Source organism: Geotrypetes seraphini, chromosome 4, assembly GCF_902459505.1.
Source record: "Geotrypetes seraphini chromosome 4, aGeoSer1.1, whole genome shotgun sequence".
NCBI lineage: Eukaryota > Metazoa > Chordata > Amphibia > Gymnophiona > Dermophiidae > Geotrypetes > Geotrypetes seraphini.
In genome coordinates, this window is record NC_047087.1 from 170,035,623 (window position 1) to 170,061,638 (window position 26,016).

Here is a 26,016-nt window from a genome sequence, read left to right on the forward strand (position 1 = left end):
CTTCCTTCAATGTCTGGGGTTCGAAGTGAACTTTCCCAAGTCTCATTTGTGCCCGACTCAATCCCTTCAGTTTATTGGAGCCGTGCTGGACACGGTTCGCCTTTGTTCATTCCTCCCCCTTCCTCGGTTGGAGGCCCTACTTCGATTGAGTCGTCAGGTCTCGCTGATGCCTGTAGTATCGGCTCAGCGCATGATGGTTCTTCTGGGCCACATGGCATCGACGGTCCACGTTACTCCGTTCGCCCGCTTGCATCTGAGGCTTCCTCAGTGGACCTTGGCCTCGCAGTGGCGTCAGGATCGCGACCCAGTATCTCGTCCAATAACGGTGACTCCTTCTTTGAGACGCTCGCTCCGTTGGTGGACCAACACTTCCAATCTTTCCGGGGGTTTGCTCTTTCTCGTTCCTCCGCATCGAAAGGTCCTGACCACGGACTCCTCGGAGTACGCGTGGGGGGCTCATCTCAACGGCCTGCGGACTCAGGGTCTATGGTCGGCAGAGGACCGTCTTTGTCACATCAATGTGTTGGAGCTTCGGGCCATTTTTCTGGCGGCTCGAGCGTTCTGCCACTTGCTACACGATCAGATAGTCCTCGTGCGGACGGACAACCAGGTGGCAATGTATTATGTAAACAAACAGGGCGGAACGGGCTCTTGGTCTCTGTGCCGGGAAGCCCTGCGCCTTTGGGAATGGGCGGTCTCCCAGAACATATTCCTGCGTGCGGTTTACATTCAGGGAGAGAGGAACTGTCTGGCAGACAAACTCAGTTGTCTTCTCCAGCCGCACGAATGGTCGCTGAACTCCCGGGTTCTACGCGAGGTCTTCAACCGCTGGGGGACTCCTCAGGTGGATCTGTTTGCCTCCCCGGAGACTCACAAACTGCCCCTCTATTGTTCTCGGATGTACTCTCGGGACCGTCTCGAGGCCGATGCCTTCCTTCTCGACTGGGAGGGGAGGTTCCTTTATGCGTTCCCTCCTTTTCCTCTGATCTTGAGAACGTTGGTACATCTCAAATCGACCAGGGCCACTATGATTCTCATTGCGCCTCGTTGGCCCAGGCAGCACTGGTTCTCCCTGCTCCTTCAACTCAGTGTAAGGGAACCTCTGCTTCTGCCTGTTTTTCCCTCTCTGCTGTCTCAGAGTCGGGGTTCGCTGTTACATCCCAATCTTCAGTCTTTACATCTGACCGCTTGGTTCCTTTCCCCTTGACTTCGGTTCCTGTTTCTCAGTCGGTGAGGGAGATTTTGGAAGCCTCGCGCAAGGTCTCGACTAGGCTTTGTTATTCCCAGAAGTGGACCAGATTTTCATCCTGGTGCTCCTCGAACCATCTGGACCCAAGTTCGGTTCCAGTGTCTTCGGTGCTGGAATATTTGTTGCATCTGTCTAACTCTGGGCTAAAGACGACTTCCATTCAGGTGCATCTCAGTGCCATTGCGGCGTTCCATCGGCATATCGAGGGTCGGTCTCTTTCTCTTCATCCTCTGGTAACTCGTTTCATGAGGGGTCTCGTGAATGTTCATCCTCCTCTGAAACCTCTTCCTGTAGTTTGGGATCTTAATGTGGTATTAGCTCAACTGATGAAGCCTCCTTTTGAGCCTATCGACAAATCTCATCTTAAGTTTCTCACTTGGAAGGTGGTCTTTTTGCTTGCGCTCACATCCGCTCGTCGGATTAGTGAGCTGCAGGCTTTGGTTGCGGATCCACCTTTTACTGTGTTTCATCATGACAAGGTGGTTCTTCGCACCCATCCTAAATTTTTACCTAAGGTTGTGTCTGATTTCCACCTCAATCAGTCCATTGTTCTTCCGGTGTTCTTCCCGAAGCCCCACTCTCATCCTGGTGAGGCGGCAATTCACACGCTTGACTGTAAGAGGGCGTTGGCCTTTTATCTCCAACGTACCAAGTCTCATCGGAAGGTTCCTCAATTGTTTTTGTCCTTTGATCCTAATCGGTTGGGACATCCTGTTTCCAAGCGCACCTTGTCCAACTGGTTGGCTGCTTGTATTTCTTTTTGCTACGCTCAGGCTGGTCTCTCGCTCCATGGTCGAGTCACGGGGCATAAGGTCCGGGCTATGGCAGCTTCTGTTGCTTTCCTCCGGTCTACTCCTGTGGAGGATATATGTAAAGCTGCCACTTGGTCTTCGGTTCATACGTTCACCTCCCACTACTGTCTGGACACTTTGTCCAGAAGCGACGGCCGGTTTGGCCAGTCGGTGTTACGTAACCTGTTTTCCTAAATTGCCATCCTCCCCACCTGCCCTTTTTTGGTTGGCTTGGAGGTCACCCACATGTGAGAATATCATGCCTGCTTGTCCTGGGATAAAGCACAGTTACTTACCGTAACAGGTGTTATCCAGGGACAGCAGGCATATATTCTCACAACCCGCCCTCCTCCCCGGGGATGGCTTCTTTGCTGGTTATGGAACTGAGGACCACGAGGTGGGGATGCGCCCTCTATTGGGCAAGAAGGCATGCACATGCGTGGTGCAGTGTAGCAAACTTGAAACTTCAATCAAGTTTGCTTGAAAAGCTGTCCGCGCTGGGGCTCCGTAGATGACGTCACCCACATGTGAGAATATATGCCTGCTGTCCCTGGATAACACCTGTTACGGTAAGTAACTGTGCTGTATAGCCCCCTAAATGCTTCTTAATACTATCATTATTATCAAGTATACATTGTTTTTAATCACATTGAGGGACAACAGTTTTCAGATTGCCAATTTACTTACATTACTGGCTTTGAAGATTGCTCTCTGTCTGCAAAACTTTGAAAAAAGTAGATCACACTGTAACACTCTAAATCCTTTCCCCTCCTCCCCATCATTCAAAATGACTTAAAGGTGGTATTAATATTATAAAAGGTTATATACAACTGGGGTAGATAGTTAGCCAAGTGAAGACTATATGATTTTATGCAGTTATCTGTTTGTATATTCAGTTGAGGTACACAGATGGTACTGTATGGAAAACATTAAAAAAAATACAAAAGTTATTTGTGCAGTTCACTTAATCACAAAAAGTTATATAGAGACCAGCAGAATTTTGTCATTCTCCTTATATTCTCCAACCCCAATTTTAATTGCATAACTTTTATAATGTATGTCAAAAGTTATGCATCACCCGGGTCAGGATATGTTTTAAAATATATTTTGGTTTCTAGCACCCAATATTGGCTGCATAAGGGCTCTTGAATATCGACCCTTATAGTTTATAGGTACTGAACAATCTCTTTTTAAAATGCAAGCTCTCTATGATTCATATCCTATTCTCAACAAGGAACATATCTTAAATGCTTTCTGGCTTATGGCTGTGTCTTTAATTTTGTTTTTAAAGGATGGAGAAGACAGAGATCATTGGTGCCCTTGCTAAGGAAATCTATTCGTTCTATAACCAGGCACAGTGGAATAAGAAGCAATGTGGGAGGCTTGTGGATCGCATAAAGATTATAATGCTGCCTGTTGAATTTCTCCAGAAGCAGCCTCAGGTCGACAACGACATAAGCGAAGTGCTAGAACAGCTCTTACAGACCTTGAATAATGCCAAGGCTTTGGTAATCAAATATGCGTCAAGGGGTTGGTGGAAGAAGTTCTTCTGGGCCTTCACCATCAAGGAAAGTTTTGAATTGATTAATGAACGCCTGAGTGATGCTGCCCAGGGATTGTCCCTTTCACTGCAAGTTGAGGAAAGAAAGAATTTCTTGAAAAAATTTGAAGAAGTGAACCGGATAAAACAGGACAAGAAAGATGCAGAGGCTGACCTAGAGGAGTTAAAGAAATACTTTGAAAGTAGGTAACTTTATTGCTTGTGTGTCTTTAAGTGAATATGCAAAGTAATGCAGTAAACCAGAGGAAGTCTCATATCTTTTACAGCTTATTACATAAGAAATAGATAAAAGGAAAATATGAATCTTAAGTATGTAATATAGATCTCATGTATGCAACCCAAGGAATAAAGTTGGACAATCTGCGAATTTTAGGACAGAGCTGGACAATAAGGTGAATTGCAGGATGAAGCGAATTACAGAGTAAAGCGAGTTACAGAATAAGGCGGATTACTGAATAAAGCGAATACAGGATAAACGAATTACAGAATAAAACTGGACAGTTTGCGAATTACAGGATGCAAGTAGTGAGGGTACAACTTATTTACAAGAAGTAGTTGAAAGGAAAAATGAATCTTAAGTATGTAATTTAGATCTTATGGGTGCACAAGTACAAGGGGGCACTCGGAGAAATTGAAAAAGGACAAATGCTAGGAAGTTCTTTTTCACTCAGAGGGTGGTGGACACATGGAATGCGCTTCCGGAGGTTGTGATAGGCCAGAGCACGCTACAGGGGTTCAAGGAGGGTCTAGATAGGTTCCTAAAAGATAAGGGGATTGAGGGGTACAGATAGAAGTAGAGGGGATTGAGGGGTACAGATAGAAGTAGAGGTAGGTTATAGAAGTGGTCAGGAACCACTTCACAGGTCATAGACCTGATGGGCCGCGGCGGGAGCAGACCGCTGGGCACGATGGACCTCTGGTCTGACCCAGTGGAGGCAACTTCTTATGTTCTTATGAGTTTCATAAGCAGTCAAAAATGAAGTAAGGTTGAACAAATGGCCTTCCAAAGCAACCAGAGGGGAATCAGTCAAGGATTTATTAAATAGCCACCATATAATGCTCTAAATGTTCAGACTTTAAAAAGATTTGACTCAATATGGAGCTGTGTTTTGACACTACCAGCCTGCTTCAGGAGCAATCAGATAAATTTATCCAAAGTGTGTGGCACAGAGTAAAAACACAAAGAGTGAAACATGAAACGTCACTATACTATGACAGTGTCCGTTAGCTAACCAGTAGATTTTTCAGTCAGTTAACGGACAGTGTCATACTATAGTGACATGTTTCACTCTTCGTGTTTTTACTCTGTGCCACATACTATGGATAAATTTATCAAATTGTGACTCCTGATGCAGGCTGGTAATGCTAAAACATGGCCCCATGTTGAGTCAATTTTTTAAAAAATCTGAACATTTAGAGCATTTTGTAATGACTATTTAATAAATCCCTGATTGATTCCCCTTTGGTTGCTCTGGAAGGCCATTTGTTCAGCTCTAATTTCTTTTTGTCTGCTTAGCTCTTCGTAGGGCTGTTTCCTCTTCTTGGTGTCTGAGCTTCATAACCACCTCTTTGGGCTACAGTCACCTGAAGTGTACAACCCTTGTTCTTGGACAGTTTAAACAATTCTGGTATTCTGAATAACCAAGCTATGCAAATTAATCAGGTTCTCAGATCAAATGTATGCAAATATTCCTGATGAGCATTCATTGTACACAGATATCCTAAAAACCTAATACTGTTTGTGGCCGGGAACATCAGGATTGTTCACTTCTTATTTAAAAAAAAAAAAAAAAAAAAAAGGCTCCTCATGCTAAGAGCTAATCTCTACGATTTTTTTATACTCTGGTATTGTCTGTTGTGTCCTTATATTTTTGTGAATGCTTTATTTTGTAATTTTAAGGAAGCAGGTCATGTCACCTAAAAGACCCCAATAATCATCTTTGGTTTAGCCAAAATTAATAGAATATTCTTGTTTTATTACTATTTTTTTCTTCCAGGTCATTTTTTATGTTTAATAATAATAATAACTTTATTTTTATATACCGCCATACTATAAACAGCTCTAAGTGGTTTACAAGGGAAGAGACTGTATACAGACAGCGACATTACAGCAAACTTTTGAATTTACATTGGCATGTTAAGTTTAGTCCGGTTTATCTGGAAGTGTATTGAAAGTACATCAGATTGAAGTGGGATCAAATAAATTTGTCAAAGAGATAAGTTTTTATTGACTTTCTAAACGTTTGGAACGAAAGTGTGTTTGAGATGAAGTTGGTTAAACATTTGTTCCATTTGCCTGCTTGGAATGATAGTGTTCTATCGAGGTATCTCTTGTAGGTGCAGCCCTTTAGGGATGAAAAAGTGAACAAGTAGGTACTGCATGTATTAGTTGTGCCTGGGAATTCGAATTGGTGAGACAGATAGGTTGGGGATGAACCTGTCATGGTTTTGAAGCAAAGGCAAGCAAACTTAAAAATGACCCTTGCTTCCACAGGCAGCCAGTGTAGTTTTTTGCAATATGGGCTTACATGGTCTGATTTCTTGAGGCCATAAATGAGATGGACTGCAGCATTTTGGATGACTCTCAGTTGTTTGATGGTTTTTTGAGAGATCCCAAGTATATAATATTGCAGTAGTCTAAGGTACTTAAGATCTTGGATTGAACCAGCAGTCGAAAGGAAAAGAAATCAAAGTATTGTTTAATGGTACGAAGTTTCCATAGAGTGAGAAAGCATTTTTTGACTTGAGCACTAGTGTGATCTTCAAACGTCAGGCTTCGGTCCAGGGTGACGCCAAGGATTTTGGTTGTGGGATTAATTGGGTAGTCTGTTCCATTTAGTCTCAAGGAGGTGTTCACAATCTTGCTATTGGGACTTGCCAAGAAAATCTTGGTTTATTCGGGATTCAGTTTTAGTTTGGAGTGCATAGTCCAATGTTCAACCTTGGTAAGGATGGACAAGATGAGTTGTTCTGTCTCTTGGGTCAATGAGATTATGGGAATAATAATTGTTATATCATCCGCTTATACGTACGATTTGTTTTAAATTGGATAACATATTTCCCAGTGATGTCATGTAGATATTGAAGAGTGAGGGGAGAGTGGGGAGCCCTGTGGCACTCCGCAGGGATTGGACCAAGCTTGAGAGTAGGTTCTTTTGCTGTAGACCTGGTAAGTACGGTAAGTAAGCTTTGTTTGGTGAGAAAAATGGCCATCTTTTACCTGAGAATTCCTATACCATTCCCTACACTGTATCTTGCTGGGAATGGTGAGTTTTGAACACCTCACAGCCTATGTTCCTAAGCCTTTCCCTACAGTGACTCCTGCTGGAAGAAGCTGGGAGTGCAGGAATTGAGTGCTTGCTCCTACACCATTGCCTTTAGTGACTATATCTAGGAATCTAAACCACGCTTATTCATGTTTGGTCCTCAAAGATGGCAAACAGGCCCGATTTTTAGGATATCCCTAATGAATATGTATGCATACATAATGAATATGTATGTGATAGATTTGAATGCCCCCAACTCTAGTGTATGCATCTCTCTCATGCATATTCATTAGGGTATCCTGAAAATCGGGCCTGTTTGCAGCTCTTGAGGTCTGAACTTTGAGAAGCCCAGTTTAAATGAGTTATAGGACACCCCACAGACAGTAATCACATAAGGGAAGGTCAGTTCCCCCCGGAACTTGGCGAAATCATAATTACTCCCATACTAAAAGACCCCAAAGGCCCAATAGACAGCCCAACAAATTATAGACCAATCGCTTCTATACCTCTATACGTCAAACTCATAGAGGGTCTAGTAGCACAATATCTCGCCACATCCTACACCCTACTCAATCCGGATTCAGAACCAATCACTTCTGGTTTCCCTACTAGACATAGCCCGTCAGCACCTCAGCAAAGGAAATAAGTTACTAATCATCCAACTCGATCTTTCAGCAGCATTCGACTTAGTTGACCATTCCATACTACTCCAGATACTAGATGCCATAGGAATATCAGGTAATGTTCTCAACTGGTTCCAAGGATTCCTCAAAACAAGATCATACAGAGTCAAGTCAAATGATCTTCTATCCGACTCATGGTCAAATGCTGCGGAGTTCCACAAGGATCCCCTCTATCGCCCATACTTTTCAACCTCTTCATAGCATCCCTAGGCACGGCCCTAGACGCCCTAAACATTACATCCTTCAGCTACGCGGATGATATAACCATCCTCCTCCCCTTCGACATTCAAGACCCCACCTCCAACGGACGCCTGAAAACAACATTGGAAACTGTAGAAAAATGGATGACGAACCACAAGTTAAAACTGAATGCGGAGAAAACCAAATTCCTACTACTAGAGAAGGAACAAAAACCATCCCTAACAGAACTAGATGTAAACACAATCAAATATCCAATACAGAATACTCTCAAAATTCTGGGAACACACCTAGACAGAGGCTGCACAATGCAAACACAAATACACAAAACCATAAAAAAAGCATTCTTCACCATGCGAAACCTAAGAAAAATAAGAAAATTATTTTCCAAAGAACACTTCAACATCATTGTACAATCCCTCATACTCAGCTCCTTAGATTACTGCAACAGCCTCTACCTACCTTGCCCAAATACTATGATAAAACAACTACAGACCGTTCAGAACACAGCTATCAGACTCATCTACTCGCTCAGCAAATTCGACCACGTCACACCCGCCTATGTAGACTCTCACTGGCTTCCGATAAAAGCAAGAACTCAATTCAAACTCTACTGCTTACTTTTCAAAGTAACCCATGGTATGGCCCCCAATTACCTGAACAACCGTCTTTGCCTCTACCGACTACCCAGATCAAGAAGAACTCAGAATCTTTTCACCTTCCCCCCTCATAATGGTACCCGACGTAAGAAACTTTACGACAGCCTTCTAGCAACTCAGGCAGCGAAAATTGACCCCACCATCACCAAACTGATGATCAAAACAACAGACATCAAAGTGTTTCGGAAAGAAATCAACACATTTCTTTTCAAAAAACACGTCCTTACTTAATATTACCCTCCCCAATCACACATGCACTCTCCCCAGCAAATAACACACTAGTCATCCCCTTGAACCTCATTTACCAAAAATATCCAAACTCCTAAATAAGCATCTCCCTTAGGTATCCATTTAACCTTCTCCTAAATAAGCATCTCCCTTAGGTATCCACTCAACTGATTCTTTCAAAGTTAGGTATCTTTCTTCAGTTGCCTATATTGTTTTCCCCACTGAACCTTGTAACTACTTGAACCCTGTCAAGCTATTCTATCGATAAATCCAGATATCTTATACTTGTATTTCTATACCACAACATGTAATTTACTTAAATCGTTGTAATGTAATTCTCTCGGTAATGTCCTGATCTCTTTTAACTGTAATCCGCTTAGAACCGCAAGGCACAGGCGGAATAGAAATCACAAATGTAATGTAATGTAATCATTATTATTTGTTCTCTTAGGCTTTCGCAGCTGGTGTCATGACTGTTGTAGTTGTTCGGGTCTCACTGCAGCGAGACCTGGACAACTGCAACTTTCATCAGTATTATCATTCACATTTAACAATTTATTTCCATTTCATGAATGCTTTGCCTAAGCTATTCATTCTTTTGGGCTAAGTCTATGGATTTCCCTTATTCTTCTTTATGCTCTACATAGTAGCTTAACAGGTGACATTCAGAACTAAACTTTCTCGATAATAATTAGATTCTTGTTGTACTATTTACAGAGGCCGCTGACAGTATCTCGGATCAGGTGGATATAGTGAATCAGGATATGAAATATGTGAAAGAGGGCATGCAGCAAATAGGAGTGAATGTAGCTGAAATGTTGCAATTATGTAAGTATTTACGCTGAATTTAATTGTCAAAGGGGAGAGGCTCAGGACAGTTTCAGGTATGATATAGGACCTTGTATAAGAGATTTCATTAAGAAGTACAGGGTAGAGAGATAGAGAGAAACTGTAGTATGGAGTTATGTCAGTAAGTTTCAGTCACAAGTATGGCAAAATCCAAACAAAACAGGATGCACACAAAATTATTTAAATATGATTATCTGAAACAAATCTAAAAACAAAAAAGTACCAAGGGTGTTGCTTAAAACCAGTACAATCCAATGACAAAAGTCATATATTTGTTGTCATCTGCCAGTAAGTTTTGATGTAAAGTCTTTATCAGGGGCACTGTTGAACATGGTTTCAAACAGATGACTGGTATGTACCGAATAAGACCTTAAAAGGTAGCATCAAAAACATACACTGTAGGGTGGAGTGCTTTATAGAAACATCATCTGATAAGATCCTTATAGTTGTGCACAAAATGTTTGAGGAAATATACACGTATACTTTATAAACTAAAAAAAAAACCTAGCTACCTCTGTGGGTATTTGAGCACTCCAAGTGTGGAGAAAACTCCTTGTCTTTGTCCAGGGAAGGGTAATTTCTATTGGATTTAGCACTCTGGATCATTTTGAAAAGTAGCTTCTATGCTGTGAATATGAAATTATGTGCACACAGATTGTATATGCATAATCCCCCCTCCCCCTCTTTTACTAAGCTGCGGTAGAGGTTTCTACCGCGGCCCAGAATGCTAAATGTTCCAACACTCATAGAATTCCTATGAGCGTCGGAGCAGCTTTGAACATTTAATGCCCTGGGCCGCGATAGAAACCTCTACCACGGCTTAGTAGAAGAGGGCTTTATATTTATAATAGGCGGTCAGTTTTATAAAACCTAGTTCAGTACTATTTTATTCAAAAAACAGATTTTAAAATTACCCTCTTAATTTATCTGTTCCTGACTTTCCAGTGCATTCTTCCCCTGTCTCTTCTCCTTTTCATTAAAGCATCATTAGTCTTTATTTATTAGGATTTATTTATCACCTTATGGGAGAAATTTACCAAGGTGGTATATAGTTAGACTAAACCAGACATAGGCAATAGACAATTACAGCAGAAAAAAAAATCAAATACAGTAATAGTATACATTATTGCATGTATGCTATCTACAACAATACCTTTTTTTTCCTCCCTGATTAACCAGCAATGAGGGCCATTTTCGATAACATGTTTAAGCCCTGCAAAATGTGGTGGCCAAGTGTCCATTTTCAAACAGGAAGTCCAAATAATTTTTTTTTTTTTAAATCTCCTACTTGGATATCTTGGCCAGTAAAATATGTAGGTGCCAGGGCATCTAATTTTATTCACCATTTTTGACCCCCAAAAAGTCCAAGTTAGAAATGTCCAAATAGCCACCATTTAGACATAGGAAGGACCAGCATTGTAACAGACTGGCCACATAAACATTTATTCTGTCATGCCAACTATAAAAATTTTGGGAGTCTATCTTGATTGCAAATTATCCTTGATTTTCACATTACTACTCTTGTTAAAAAAATCTTACTTCCCTCTATGGAAATTAAGAACGATAAAGCCATACTTTGATTTTGTTTTGTTTAGAGTGTTGGTACAGTCTCTTATTTTGAATTTATTGGATTATTGTAATGTTCTTTATCTCTCGGTCTCTAAGCAAACATAAAAAGGTTGCAGATCATTCAAAATACTGCAGTAAGGTTCATTTTTGGCTTGAAACAAACTGATCACGTTTCGCAGTGTTATCATAGATTACATTGGCTGACAATGGAGGCTAGAGTAATTTTCAAATTTGGCTGTATATGTTTTAAAGATTTGAACGGATTACTGCCAAGTTATCTTTTTGATCGCTTCAAATTTGTAAACAGGAAACATCTACGTATAGGATGCTTCTTTGACTTTCCATCAGTAAAGGGTTGTGTTTACAAACAATTCCTTGGTAAAATGTTGGCATATTGGGTGGCTCTGTGAGAAAAAGAAATTAGTACTTGCATATCATTTTTCGCCTTCTATTTAGCTTTTAGAAAAACATTGAAAAACTAAACTAAACTAAACCTTACGTTTGTATAACACATCATCTCCTTAAAGATATAGCTCGGCACGGTTTACAGGTAATTCAATAAATGAGGGAAGGACATAGTAAGAAATTAGGAGTTAAGAAGAGGATAGCTAGCTTTACATTTTAAATAGATAACTTTACGTTTTGGAGAAAAGCCATGTTTTAAGATGCTTTCAGAATAATTGGAATGAGCTATTAAACTCTTTGAATGGAGCAGGACTCAGGCAACTGGTATTTGGGCCAACAAGGGATCAGGCAATTTTGGACCTGGTACTTACCAATGGAGAAAGTATCGCAGAGGTCTCGGTGGGTGAAACTTTGGCCTCCAGTGACCACAATATGATATGGTTCAATCTCAGGAAAGGTTTCACGAAATCTACCACACTGACCAAGGTTCTCAAGTTCAAGGACACAAACTTCCAAGACATGGGAGACTTCGTTCACCAGGCGCTACAAATCTAAGCAGACACCAACAGCGTGGAGGAAATGTGGTCAACTTTGAAAACCACCATACAGGAAGCAACAAACCGCTATGTTAAATCAGTAAGCAAACGGAGTAGGAACAACAAGCCACAGTGGTTCTCTATGGAGATCTCATACCTCATCAAAGAGAAGAAAAAAGCATTCATCTCTTACAAACAATCAGGGACACAGGACTCCAGAGTAGATTATCTGACCAAATCAAGAGCCGTCAAAGCGGCAGTTAGAGAGGCCAAATTCCGCATGGAGGAGTCTCTAGCAAAGAACATCCAGAAGGGAAATAAATCCTTCTTCAGGTATATTAGTGACAGAAAAAAGAACTCGGGTGGGATAGTATGACTCAGAAAACCAGACGGAGACCATGTAGAGACGGACTAGGAAAAGGCCCAACTGTTAAATGAATACTTCTGTTCAGTCTTCACCCGCGAGGTGCCGAGAATCGGCCCTCAGCCACAGACAAGGATTAAATCAGTAGACCCGTTTAGTAATTTCAAATTTACACCCAGCAGCGTCTACTGCGAGCTGTCAAAAATCAAGGTCAACAAGGCAATGGGGCCTGACAATCTACACCCTAGGGTACTCAGGGAGTTGGGTGATGTCTTGGCGGAACCACTATCCGCGCTCTTCAATCTCTCCCTTAGTACAGGTAACGTCCCGATGGACTGGAAGACGGCTAACGTCATTCCACTACACAAGAAAGGCTCCAGGATGGAGATGGCAAACTACAGACCAGTGAGTCTCACTTCAATAGTGAGCAAACTAATGGAAACCCTAATCAAACGCCAATTGGATAGGATCATGGACGAGGAGAATCTGCGGGATCCCCGCCAACATGGATTTACTAAGGGGAGATCCTGCCAATCCAACCTGATCAGCTTCTTTGACTGGGTGACGAGGAAGCTGGATGTTGGTGAGTCCCTGGACATCGTCTACCTGGATTTCAGCAAAGCATTTGATAGTGTGCCACACCGCAGGTTGCTGAACAAGATGAGTTCTTTAGGTTTGGGCGACACATTAACCAAATGGGTTGGGAACTGGCTTGGAGGTAGGCTTCAGAGGGTGATGGTGAATGGCACCTCCTCTGAGATGTCGGAGGTGATAAGTGGAGTGCCACAGGGCTCCAACCTGGGCCCGATCTTGTTCAACATCTATATAAGAGACTTGACAGAAGGGCTCCGAGGTAGAATAACATTGTTCGCCGATGATGCCAAACTGAGCAATGTAGTGAGCAAAAGCACAACAGACAAAAAAGCAATGACAGACGATATGGTGCATGACTTACTTCTGCTGGAGCACTGGTCTAGGTCCTGGCAACTCAGCTTCAATGCCAAAAAATGCAAAGTCATGCACCTGGGAAGCCAAAATCCATGCAAGATCTACACCCTAAATGGCGAGATTCTGACAAGAACTGAAGCAGAAAGAGACTTGGGGGTGATTGTCAGGGAAGACATGAAGTCTGCAAACCAAGTGGAGCAAGCTTCATCCAAAGCAAGGCAAATCATAGGTTGCATACGCAGGAGTTTCGTCAGCCGTAAACCTGAAGTCATTATGCCACTGTATAGATCCATGGTGAGACCGCACCTGGAGTACTGTGTGCAATTCTGGAGGCCGCATTACCGCAAGGATGTGCTGAGACTGGAATCGGTCCAGAGAATGGCCACCAGGATGGTCTCGGGACTCAGGGAGCTCCCGTACGAGGAGCGGTTGGGGAATTTGCAGCTCTACTCACTCGAGGATTGTCGAGAGAGGGGAGATATGATCGAGACATTCAAATATCTCACGGGCCGCATCAAGGTGGAAGAAGACATCTTCTTCTTCAAGGGTCCCACGGCAACAAGGGGGCATTCGTGGAAAATCAGGGGCGGGAAACTGCACAGTGACACTAGGAAGTTCTTCCTCACTGAAAGGGTGGTTGATCGCTGGAATAGTCTTCCACTTCAGGTTATTGAGGCCACCAGTGTGGCGGATTTTAAGGCCAGATGGGATAGACATGTGGGATCTATCCGCAAAGATAGATAGGGAGGATCACTGGAGTGGGCAGACTTGATGGGCCGTGGCCCTTATCTGCCGTCTATTTCTATGTTTCTATGAGTCTAGGTTCCATAGCGGGGCAGGGAGGTTATTCCAAAGCTCAGTGAATTTGAAGAAAAGGGATTTCCCTAATTTACCTGCATACATGATGCCTTTTAATGAAGGGAAAGATAGTTTAAGTTTGTGGGCGGATCTGGTAGTGTCAGGTCTCAAAGAATTCCAGGATAGTGGGATTAGAGGAGGAAGAATGCCATGTAGGATCTCGAATATTAGGCAGGTACATTTAAAGTGAATCCTAGAAATCACTGGAAGCCAGTGAAGTTTTGACAGAAGCGGGGAAACATGATCGAATTTGCTTTTTGCGAAGATCAACCTAGCCGCAGTGTTCTGGGCCCAGGCCCATAAAATGCTCTAACCACTACAGTTATAGTAGAAAGTGTGAGTCCACCAAAACCCACCTGCAGCCATAAGAGCTATTGGGATGGGAGACAGGTGGGTACCTGCGGTGAGCATCTTTCCCCCCTCCACCGTTTTTGCAGGTTACCCACAGCTACTCGCGGCTAGTCACGGGTAACATCCACCATGTCATTCTCTAGTCCAGAGTATTCTTCATCAACAATGCTTGTCCGGCCACATTTAAACTCAGCCTAGAAGGTTGATTGGGCGATATAAGAAATTTTAAATAAACTTGAAACTTGAGACACATTACCATATACTATGTCTAACTCAGATTTAATTTCAGTAGGTGATTTTCCCTTCAAATGAAGAAATGTTATCATGGCATGATACTCAGTTTTATCCATTTTTTATAAAGTGGAGCAGTTGTTCACTTTAAATGGCTGACATGACAAAACTAGATGTCAGACATTACTTAAAAATCTAGCCATAGATATTTGTCAATGCCATCTGTCTTGCTCTTTCATGGTCAGGCCAGAAACTTTTCAGTTGATTCTTGTAACTGTGGTGCACATAGAAAAAGACCTTAAAGATAGGGAGAGGGAGGAAGAGCAAAAACTACAGATAGAGTAAGACCTAGTGGCAGTATATTAAGCAGGCATAAATAGGCAGACTTTGTGCATATGACATTTACCAAGCAGGAATCTGGAACAATACTCTAAGCGACTTACTCCTTAACTCATCGTCATATCAATCATACAGAAGATCACTGAAAACCCATTTATTTGACAAATTTGTTTAAGCTTCCTCAAATGATTTCCTCTACATCTACTTGCATGCTCCTACCTCCTGTTATATATAATTATGTTATACGCCTGTTTGTTTACTCCCACTTCATGCTCATGATATAACTTTATTGCATTCATGCAGCCTCTCTTGTAAACCGTCTTGAACTGAAAGGTATGACGGGATATAAATAAAGCTATTATTATTATTATATTTATATGTTGTTGTCAACTATTCTTAGATCACCAAACACAAGTGTGGAAGGATCTTATAATACACAAACTACCCCCTTCTACTCAAAAAAAATACACTCCAAAGTAAACAGAGAATAAAGTGGAAGCAAATAATCAACTTTCTGTCAATGCAAAGGCTTTACAGACAACTAAACCAACCAATGTGAGAGGTTACAAAGGAAAAAGCCCCTGAAATATTTTCCCACTTATGTTTCACTCATTATGGTGTTTGTGGGAGGGGCTCTGAGGCTTTTTCCTTTGTAACCTCTCATATTGGTTGGCTTAGATGTCTGTAAAGCCTTTGCATTGACAGAAAGTTAATTATTTGCTTCCACTTTATTCTCTGTTTTCTTTGGAGTGTAAGGGGGTAGTTTGGGTGTTGTCAACTATTCTGCCACCTTTCCATGGTAAATCAGGCTGTCATACAAGTGAGAAGATTTGTTTATATCACACTCATAATTGTAATCTCAAAAAGGCGTGATACTATTCATTTCACATTTCTTGTACACAGTTCCTCAATTAATCTTTGCTTTTCATGTCCATGCAGTGGAAAAACAATTGAATCCTTCTGTTTTGGGTGCCACTGAGATTGCAAAAGAAAGACTCTTAATCCATGAAAAGCTCATGGAAACTGGTAATTCGATTTGTTATCGGGGGGAATACCTCAAGTCTGTTGTAGCCATCAAACAGTTCAAGAATCCACAGGTTACTGATTTAAGGTAAGTGATTACATTCAAAGGAGCCAACTTTTGAAAATGATTGGGATGCTCAACTCATAACTCACAACAAATACATCTGATAGCGAATGGTAGTGAAGACAAGCCTGTATTTAAATGTCAACAGCAGGGGCAGGGAATGTGGACAAACCAAAGGTTAGAGTCCAGCACTCTCGCCTCTCACTTTCAGCATGTCATAATCATTCTCTCTGTGTCTCTCCCTCCCTCCCTCCATTCAAACTATTTATAACACTTTTCTCCAATCGTCTCTCTTTTCCCTCTGCTCATCTGCATCATATACTACGCCCCCAATTTTTTTTCATTTTTCCCTAATTTCATGGGGGGCGCTGGTGACAGTGCCTCTCCTTCTCTCCACATACCTCTTTAAAATGTTTGCCAGTGTGAGCAGTATCTTCCACTTGCTGCTCGCACCGACCTCGGCTGGGGATTGGAGGAGAGCGGACGTGGTCCTTATTCACAAAAGTGGTCACAGGGATGAAGCTAGAAACTACAGGCCGGTGAGCCTCACTTCGGTTGTTGGAAAAATAATTGCTGAAAGAAAAATGTTGCTGAAAGAAAGGATAGTGTACTTCCTTGAATCTAATGGGTTACAGGATCCGAGGCAACATGGCTTTACAAAAGGTAAATCGTGCCAAACAAACCTGATTGAATTTTTTGATTGGGTGACCGGAGAGCTGGATTGAGGACATATGCTAGATGTAATTTACTTAGATTTCAGCAAAGCCTTTGATACGGTTCCTCATAGGAGGCTGTTGAACAAACTTGAAAGGCTGAAGTTAGGACCCAAAGTGGTGAACTGGGTTAGAAACTGGCTGTCGGACAGACGCCACAGGGTGGTGGTTAATGGAAGTCGCTCGGAGGAAGGAAAGGTGAGTAGTGGAGTCCCTCAGGGTTCGGTGCTGGGGCTGATCCTGTTCAATATGTTTGTGAGTGACATTGCTGAAGGGTTAGAAGGAAAAGTGTGCCTTTTGCAGATGATACCAAGATTTGTAACAGAGTAGACACCGAGGAGGGAGTGGAAAATATGAAAAAGGACCTGCAAAAGTTAGAGGAATGGTCTAATGCCTGGCAACTAAAATTCAATGCAAAGAAATGCAGAGTAATGCATTTGGGGATTAATAATCAGAAGGAACCGTATATGCTGGGAGGTGAGAAGCTGATATGCACGGACAGGAAAAGGGACCTTGGGGTGTTAGTGTCTGAAGATCTAAAGGCGAAAAAACAGTGTGACATGGCGGTGGTTGCTGCCAGAAGGATGCTGGGCTATAAAAAGAGAGGCGTAGCCAGTAGAAGGAAGATGTACAGGTCGATGGTGAGGCCCCACTTGGAGTATTGTGTTCAGTTTTGGAGACCGTATCTGGCGAAGGACGTAAGAAGACTTGAAGCGGTCCAGAGGAGGGTGAAGAAAATGATAGGAGGCTTGCGCCAGAAGACGTATGAGAAGAGACTGGAAGCCCTGAATATGTATACCCTAGAGGAAAGGAGGGACAGGGGATATAAGATTTAGACGTTCAAATACTTGAAGGGTAGTAACGTAGAACAAAATCTTTTTCAGAGAAAGGAAAATGGTAAAACCAGAGGACATAATTTGAGGTTGAGGGGTGGTAGATTCAAGAGCAATGTTAGGAAATTCTACTTTACGGAGAGGATAGTGGATACCTGGAATGCGCTCCCAAGAGAGGTGGTGGAGAGGAAAGCGGTGAATGAGTTAAAAGAAGCATGGGATGAACACAGAGGATCTAGAATCAGAAAATAATATTAAATATTGAACTAAGGCCAGTACTTGCATAGTCTGTGTCTGTATATGGCCGTTTGGAGGAGGATGGGCTGGAGAGGGCTTCAATGGCTGGTAGGGTGTAGATGGGCTGGAGTAGGTTTTGACGGAGATTTCGGCAGTTGGAACCCAAGCACAGTACCAGGTAGAACTTTGGATTCAGATCAGATAGTACAGAAAGTTGTAAAAGCTGACATAGAACCAATAATAATATCTGATCATGGTGGTGTGTGGATAGAAGTTAATTTAGTAGATCAAGATAATTCTAAACCGGTATGGAGGTTTGATAATGCATTGCTTGCTGATTCTAAATTTTGCACAGAATTTCAAACTAAAATTAATGAATATTTTTTACTTAATGATTTAGAGGAAATGTCGATTGGAATTTTATGGGATGCTTTCAAAGCAACTATGAGAGGACAAATTATATCATATTCTGCATATAAAAAGAAACAGCTAAGAAAGCAATATGTAAATTTGGAAAAAGAAATTAAAAATTTGGAATTAAAATTGGTTAATAAATGGGAACAGGAGACATTTCAAATATTGTTAAAAAAAAAATGTGAATATAATGAAATTTCCTCTGGGTTAGTAAGGAAAGATATTTTTGCTCAACAAGCGGTATATTATGGTAGTGCAAATAAGGCTGGAAGATTATTGGCAAATTATTTAAAAGCAAAGAAAAGGAAGGAAAAAATAAACATAATTAAGGATGAGTTAGGCAATTCACATTCTCAAATTGGAAATATATTAAAACAATTTTTAAAATATTATAAGTCACTGTATTCTTCGGAGTCTTATTTAAATAAAGAGAAAGATGGGTTGGATTTTTTGAGTTTAATTGAAGGTCCTAAGGTTCCTGATCATATAAAAGGAAGTTTAGATAAACCTATATCATTAAAAGAGTTACAAATGGCATTGAAATCCCTTAGAGTTGGGACCGCTCCAGGTGGAGATGGATTTACAGTAGAGTTTTATAAAGAATTTCAAATTTCCCTATTACCATATTTATTAAAATTATATCAGGATCAACTGAATAAAGGTTGTATATCAGGCACTATGGCAGAATCTTTAACTATTGTTTTGCCAAAGCCAAATAAAGATCCAACATTGGTGTCAAATTACAGGCCTATATCTTTAATAAATGTAGATGGTAAATTATTAGCTAAGATTTTAGCATTAAGATTGGCTAAAGCTCTTCCGCATATAATAGGAATGAATCAAACTGGATTTGTTGCTCAGAGACACTCTTCTAATAATACTAGACTGGCATTTCAGATGTATTATTTAACAAAACAAATTAATGATCCGGCTTTTTCGGTATCACTAGATGCTGAAAAGGCTTTTGATCGTGTAGAATGGAATTTCATGTATCAAGCTATGGAGTGGTTTGGTATTGGATCCGGATTTATACAAATGATTCAAACACTGTATAGCTCCCCAACTGCTCGCTTATATATAAATAATAATATTTCAGATGCTTTTAAGTTGCAGAGGGGAGTTAGACAAGGTTGTCCATTATCTCCTTTGCTCTTTGATATAGTTCTTGAACCCTTATTATTAGCTATTCGACAGGCAAAGGACATACAGGGTATTCCATGTGCTGGAGTGGAATATAAAGTATCTGCTTATGCAGATGACATCTTGCTTCATTTGAGGAATCCGGAAACAACAATTCCATGTCTACTGAAGGTAATAGATACATTTGGAAAATTCTCAGGATACAAAATAAATTGGACTAAATCAGAGATTTTACCTTTAAATGTGCATTGTACAAAAGGTATATTTGATCCTTTCCCTTTTATATGGAAAGAGGATGGAATAAAGTACTTAGGTATTTGGTTGAATAAAACACTCGAAGAGACAATGAGAATAAATCAAAAAATTTTATTACAAAAAGTAACAGAGATGTGTGAGCAATGGAATCCTTTACATTTGTCCTGGTGGGGAAGAGTTCAAACTGTTAAAATGATGATTTTGCCTGTGGTTTGCTATCAATTGGGAATGATACCAGTGTTTTTTCAGGGGTCTTTCTATAAAAAATTAAATAGTATTCTGGTTAAATTTATTTGGCTGGGTAAAATTGCAAGAGTGGCTTTAGTGTCTTTGCAAAGACCAATTGAGGAGGGTGGGGTAAATTTTCCCAATTTTTATAGGTATCATCAAGCCTATATCATGCGCCAAGGTATGTATTGGGTCCTCCCAGAGCTTTTGGAACAATTACCAGAGTGGTTAAAGATGGAGAGATCACTTATCTTTCCACTTAGGCTTGATCTTTTGCTTGGTATAAAAGTGCCTAGAATACGTAGGGACAATAGAGTATTAATGGATACTTGGAAAACATTAAGGTTTATAGACAAATTAACTACTGATTCTATTTTAAAATCGAAACAACAGACTATTTGGGTAAACTCCAAGATACAAATAGGCGGGTTTAAGGTTGTCTGGAAAGATTGGATTAAAGCAGGTATAAGATCATTAACGGAAATAATTGATAATGGTAAGATGCTTGAATTTTCACAATTGCAACATAAATATGGTCTGAATAAAAAACAAAGTTTTAAGTGGTTACAATTGAAGCAGGCTATTCAGGTGGGGTTCCCTGAATGGAAATCTTTAAATGATCATTACAGCTTAGAATTCTTATGTTTCCAGGCAGATTTTCTGGGTCATCAGGCCGCAAAGTGGTATAAAATTATATCTAATTATTTGAATAAGAAGCCTAAAAATGGATTAAGAGATATTTGGAGCATTGAGATTAAGCATCAGATTAATGCATCTCAATGGCCACGTATTTGGTCTTGGAGAATTAAAGGTACGATGTCAGCATCTATTAGGCAAACATGGTTCTTTTTGTTGCATAGAGCATTCTGGACCCCTACTAGATTACAAAAATTAGATTGCTCTAAGTCTAATAGATGCTGGCATTGTAAAATTGAAGTTGGAACTTTAGACCATCTTTTATTTTATTGTCCATATATTCAGGCATTTTGGATATCAATCTGGGATCAAGTCAACATATTGATGGAGAGTCATGTGGCATTATCCTATGACACAGTGGTTTTTGGAATGTGTATGAGGGCCAAATGCCAAATATCTGCAGCAAACAATAAATTATTGATGATTCTTACTGGTGTGGGAATTCAGCAAATAACAACTAATTGGAAAGACTGTTCTAGACTGAATTGTAGTTTCTGGTGGAACTCAGTTTGTCATATGTACAAGATGGAAAGATTTCTTGCAGTACAAAGGGGGTATTTTAAAAGGTTTCAAGAGGTGTGGAGGCCATTAATTGATTATTATAATGATTAAGATTTATTCTTTTTCCTTAGAGGATAATTTATAAAAATGGGGTGGGGTGGGGGGGATAGGATAATTTAGTTAGCTAGCGGTATATTTCAACTGATTAATGGATATAAGAAACATGGTATATAGGTATGAATAGAAAAGGAAAGAGGGTAAATTTATTGGAAATATGTTGTTATGAAATATAAGGGGATATATGTACTATGATGAGATATATATTGTTGTGCATTACTTTGTATAATAAAATGAATAAAGAGTTTGAGGAAGAAAGGGTGGGGGGAGGGACAGATTTAATGTAAGATTAATTGTATTATGAAAGAGAGATGTATAAGTATGTATAAGTTTGGACGAAATATTTTGTTGATATGGGAAGGGATGGGAGGTGGATGGGGGGTATTAAAACATGTATAATAATATTGTTTAAGAATGTCAAGTGAGTTATGTGAATTAATTGTAATAATATTGTACACTTGTTGAAAGAAATAAAAAGGAATAAAGATTAAAAAAAAAAAAAAAAAAAAAGAACTTTGGATTCTTGCCCAGAAATAGCTAAGAAGAAAAATTTAAAAAAATTTAAATTGAATCAGGTTAGGCAGACTGGATGGACCATTCGGGTCTTTATCTGCCGTCATCTACTATGTTACTATGTCACTTCCTGGTTGTGGGACCAGGATGTGATGTCAGAAGAGAGCTCAGGCTGGTGCAACCAGTGGATGTAAAATGCTGCTTGTGCTGGTGAACATTTCAAGATATATGCGGGGGACAGGGGCACTGAAGAAGTGGTGAAGAGTGGGGGTTTGGCAATGCCAAACCTCACTGCCATGGACACCAACCTCCCTTGCTATACTACTATCCAGACACATTCCTGTTTTCTGGGACTGGTTCCTCGTCCTCTTTTGTACTGCAGCACATACTCTGGCACTCACAGATTCCATACCAATGGCCACATTTTTGCCTGCAGTGTCCACAATACATTATTAGCTATATTCACTCTGAGCTTTGGACGTACAGCAAGAATCATAGTTTGAAACCTCAAAGATTACATGCTGAGTGGGAGAACATGTTCAAGCAGCCCAGGGCATAGCAGCATGTACTCATACTAATCCACTGTGTTCTGGGTTGCCTGCAGGATATTAATCTGGTAGCCAAGAAACAAGCATCCTGCTCAAAGAGCTGAGTTGGACTTGGGAGGTGGCTGCAGAGTTTTACCAAGAGTAAAGATTCAGCAATTAAGCAAGAAGAAAGCCAGGGAGCCAAACCAGGAAACAGTTTGTGAGACAGCATGTCCTTACTCCCCCATCCCTAATACTGCCAATGGTCTCCTGCCACTCTTCCTGTTGCAGATGCTGTGGTACTTCTTTAGGCTCACAGAGCCCAGTGCTCCTGCCATTTCTACTTCCTGTGGCATGTAATGGGTGAAAATTATTTCTAATCTTTGTGAGGAATGGGAACAGTGCTACTCTCCATTCTCCCTCAGTACAATCCCTGACCATAACCCTCTCAATATTAAAGGTGCAAAGAGAAAGTAAGTTTTAAAAGGAAAATTTTCAGTTCATGGTATTCCATGTTTCCACAACCTCCTCCCCTTTTCCCATCCTTCTATTGAAATACCTTATTGACCCCAGTCAGTGTTGTAGCGAGGGTGAGAGGTTCCTGGGGTGGTGGATCCTGCCGCCCTCCCCCACCACACGCACATGCCCCTTCTCATTCATTGTACCTTTTTAACTTCTCCAATACAAGCAGCTTGCCCTTTAACGTCACTTCCTAGGTGCGGGACCCGAAAATGATGTCAGAGAGAACGCCAATGCCAACACAATGTTGCTCACGTTGGAGAATTAAAAAAGGTATGGGATAAGGCAAAGGGCCTGCGGCGGGGGATGAGGGTTGCCGGCGCCCTTAGAAAGATGGCTTCCGGGGAGACTGCACCCCTCCTTACGACGCCAATGACCCCAGTGACCACAAAGTTGGAAGAAAATAGCAGCTACCAGCCCAACTTACCTAGCCCAATTAGAAATATTTTATCTCCTACCCAGTAATTCTTGGGCTCATTCAATTGTGGAAAGTTGTTAATAGATTAAAACCATGAGCACAAAACTCTAAAAATTATCTTGTTGCTTGTTCTTATTTTTTTTCTTCCTAGTCTCACCCCTTTCTTCACCCATAAGAATTACCGCTGCTGGGTCAGACCAGTGGTCCATTGTACCCAGGAGTCTGTTCACGTGGCAGCCCTTTGGTCAAAGACCAGTGCTCTAAATGAGTCCAGCTTCACCTGCGTACGTTCCGGTTTAGCAGGACCTTGTCCAACTTTGTCTTGAATCCCTGGAGGGTGTTTTTCCCTAAAACAGACTTAGTGCTTCTTTCCTGCAACCTGGTCTTTTCTCTTCTCAGAACCCTTTTCTCAGCCAATTTCCCCTAACAGCCCCCTGCTCTATCAATCCCAAACAGTTCCTCTCCTTGTCCTTATCTATTTCTCTTTCTTTAGCCCATCTCTCACCCACTTCTCTTTGTATCACAGCCCATTCCCCCTCCCCTACTTATATTCACTTCAGCTTTGTTCTCTCTTTCATAGAGTTACCGTACTTTTTAGAGGACTGTCCGGACACCTGGATAGATTTCCAAAACCCAGCAGTTTGTGCGGGTTTTGGAAATCCTTAGCTTGAAGGTTGCACCTGGAAGCCGGCACCATGGTGCAGTCAGCACCATGATGATGTCATATGCATGCGCGCATGCTTGTGATGTCATTGTGTTGGCGTCCACACATGTAAAGGTTTCCAAATACAGCCTTCAAGCTCATGGAGGTTCATTTGAGGTGGGGCTGAGGAGGAAGGGGTGGAGCCAGAGGCATAATGGGGTGGGACTGAGGCGGGGTCAGGTGTCCTCTTTTTTTTCAAAGAGGAAATCTGGCAACCCTACTCTTTCACAGTCCATATTTCTTCCCTCGTCCTCTTTTTCCCGTATAACCTATAAATGCCGGTGCTGCTGTTTACTTTCCCTTCTTTTTCAATTTCTCATTCCTTTCCCAGTGCCTCCCTCAGCACTTATTCTTCTCTCTATGGTAGACCAACGGCAGGAAACCTCTCTGACCTACACTGCTGCTCTCCTCTGCTCCCTGCTATCAACCCATTTCTTAGCCATTCCTTAGCCAATCAATAGCTGGAAGGGGAAGTAGAACTGTAGCTTAGGAGACATTAACTACCGTATATACTCAAATATAAACCGGGATTTTTGGGCCAAAAAATTGGCCCCAAAATGGGGGGTCCCTGTTTATATTCAGGTCAATGCCCCCTCCCAGAATTTTTTAAGACTGCCACGGCCAGGCTCAGCCCCCCTCCTCCTCCCTGCCCTGTCTTCCTACCTCTGCCGATCTGGTGGAGGTGCAGCGGGTCCTATGCCGATCGTTGGTGGAGGTGCAGCAGGCATGGGCAAGCTTTCTGAACTCCTGCCCCACTGCTAACCTGCTGGGCGGATCCACTTAGTCCATCTCAGCGGCACGTGCAGCAGCGCGATTTGGTGATGCTTCTCGGTGCTGAGCGGCTTCCTTACTGGCTCCTGTGAATTCTCACGAGAAGTAAGGCCAAATCGCGCTGCTGCACGTGCCGCTGAAATGGATTAAGTGGATCCGCCCAGCCGGTTAGCAGCAGGGCAGGAGTTCAGAAAGCTTGATCCTGCCCGCTGCACCTGCACCAAAGATCAGCAGAGGACGCGCTGTACCTCCACCAGATCGGCAGAGGTAGGAAGATAGGGCAGGGAACGGGGACAGAGGGTAGAGCCTGGGAGGAAGAGTGTAGAGCCTGACAGGGGAGGGGAGGATGGAAGGGTGCTGGGAGCAGAGCCTGACAGGGGAGGGGAGGATGGAAGGATGCTTGGTGCAGAGCTTGATAGGGGAGGGGAGGATGGAAGGGTGCTGGGTGCAGAGCCTGACAGGGGAGGAGAGGATGGAAGGATCCTGGGTGCAGAGCCTGACAGGGGAGGGAGGATGGAACGGTGCTGGATGCAGAGCTTGACAGGGGAGGATGGAAGGGTGCTGGGCGCAGAGCCTGACAGAGGAGGGGAAGAAGGAAGGGGGCTGGGTGCAGAGCCTGACGGGGCAGGACACTTGAATATTAAGCTGCCCGACTTATATTCGAATCAACCCTTTTTCCTCCTTTTTGGTGGGAAAAGGGGGGTCTCGACTTATATTCGGATCGACTTATATTCGAGTATATCTGTCCTGCTTTTTCCTGCGGCTTATTGGCTGGCTAAGAACTGTCTGACCAATGGTGTCTCATAATTCACTGGTCCTGCCTCCTTTGCAGCTTATTGACTGTCTAGGGAATGTTTGACCAGTAGACTGCATGGGGAAGCGGTAGCAGTAGCTGAGGAGAGATAACCTGCAGCTCTGCATCGGGAAGATTTCAGCTCTGATATCTGAGCAGTACTGCAAAAAAATATGAGGGGGGGGGTGGCTCTAGCACCCACAGAGCTGGTGCCTATGATTACGCTTGCACAGAAATTTGGAGAAAAATTATGTGCAATTCAATGGAGAGTGAATTGTATGTAGGTATCCCTGGTAGCTATACTGTAGAATTGGTACATCTGTTTGCTGAGGGGCCTGAGGCAAAGATAGATGGGCTGACCCCACATGTGACACATGACTTCATATTGTAAACACAATGCCAAAGTTTTTCTTTCCAGTGCAGTAATCATATAGCATGCAATAGGCCATGCTCAAAAAATGTGTAC

The 26,016-nt window shown here is 41.9% G+C and overlaps 1 protein-coding gene across 1 annotated transcript in view; it reads left to right on the forward strand.

Annotated features, from left to right (window-relative positions):
• RFWD3 (ring finger and WD repeat domain 3) overlaps nt 1-26,016 on the forward strand; it is a 395,707-nt gene that overhangs the window by 19,911 nt on the left and 349,780 nt on the right. The window contains exons 2-4 of the mRNA XM_033942519.1: nt 3,332-3,783; nt 9,353-9,463; nt 16,025-16,196. Of these exons, the coding sequence (XP_033798410.1) occupies nt 3,333-3,783; nt 9,353-9,463; nt 16,025-16,196 (734 nt within the window). The 5' untranslated portion in view covers nt 3,332. The remainder of the gene's footprint in view (nt 1-3,331; nt 3,784-9,352; nt 9,464-16,024; nt 16,197-26,016) is intronic.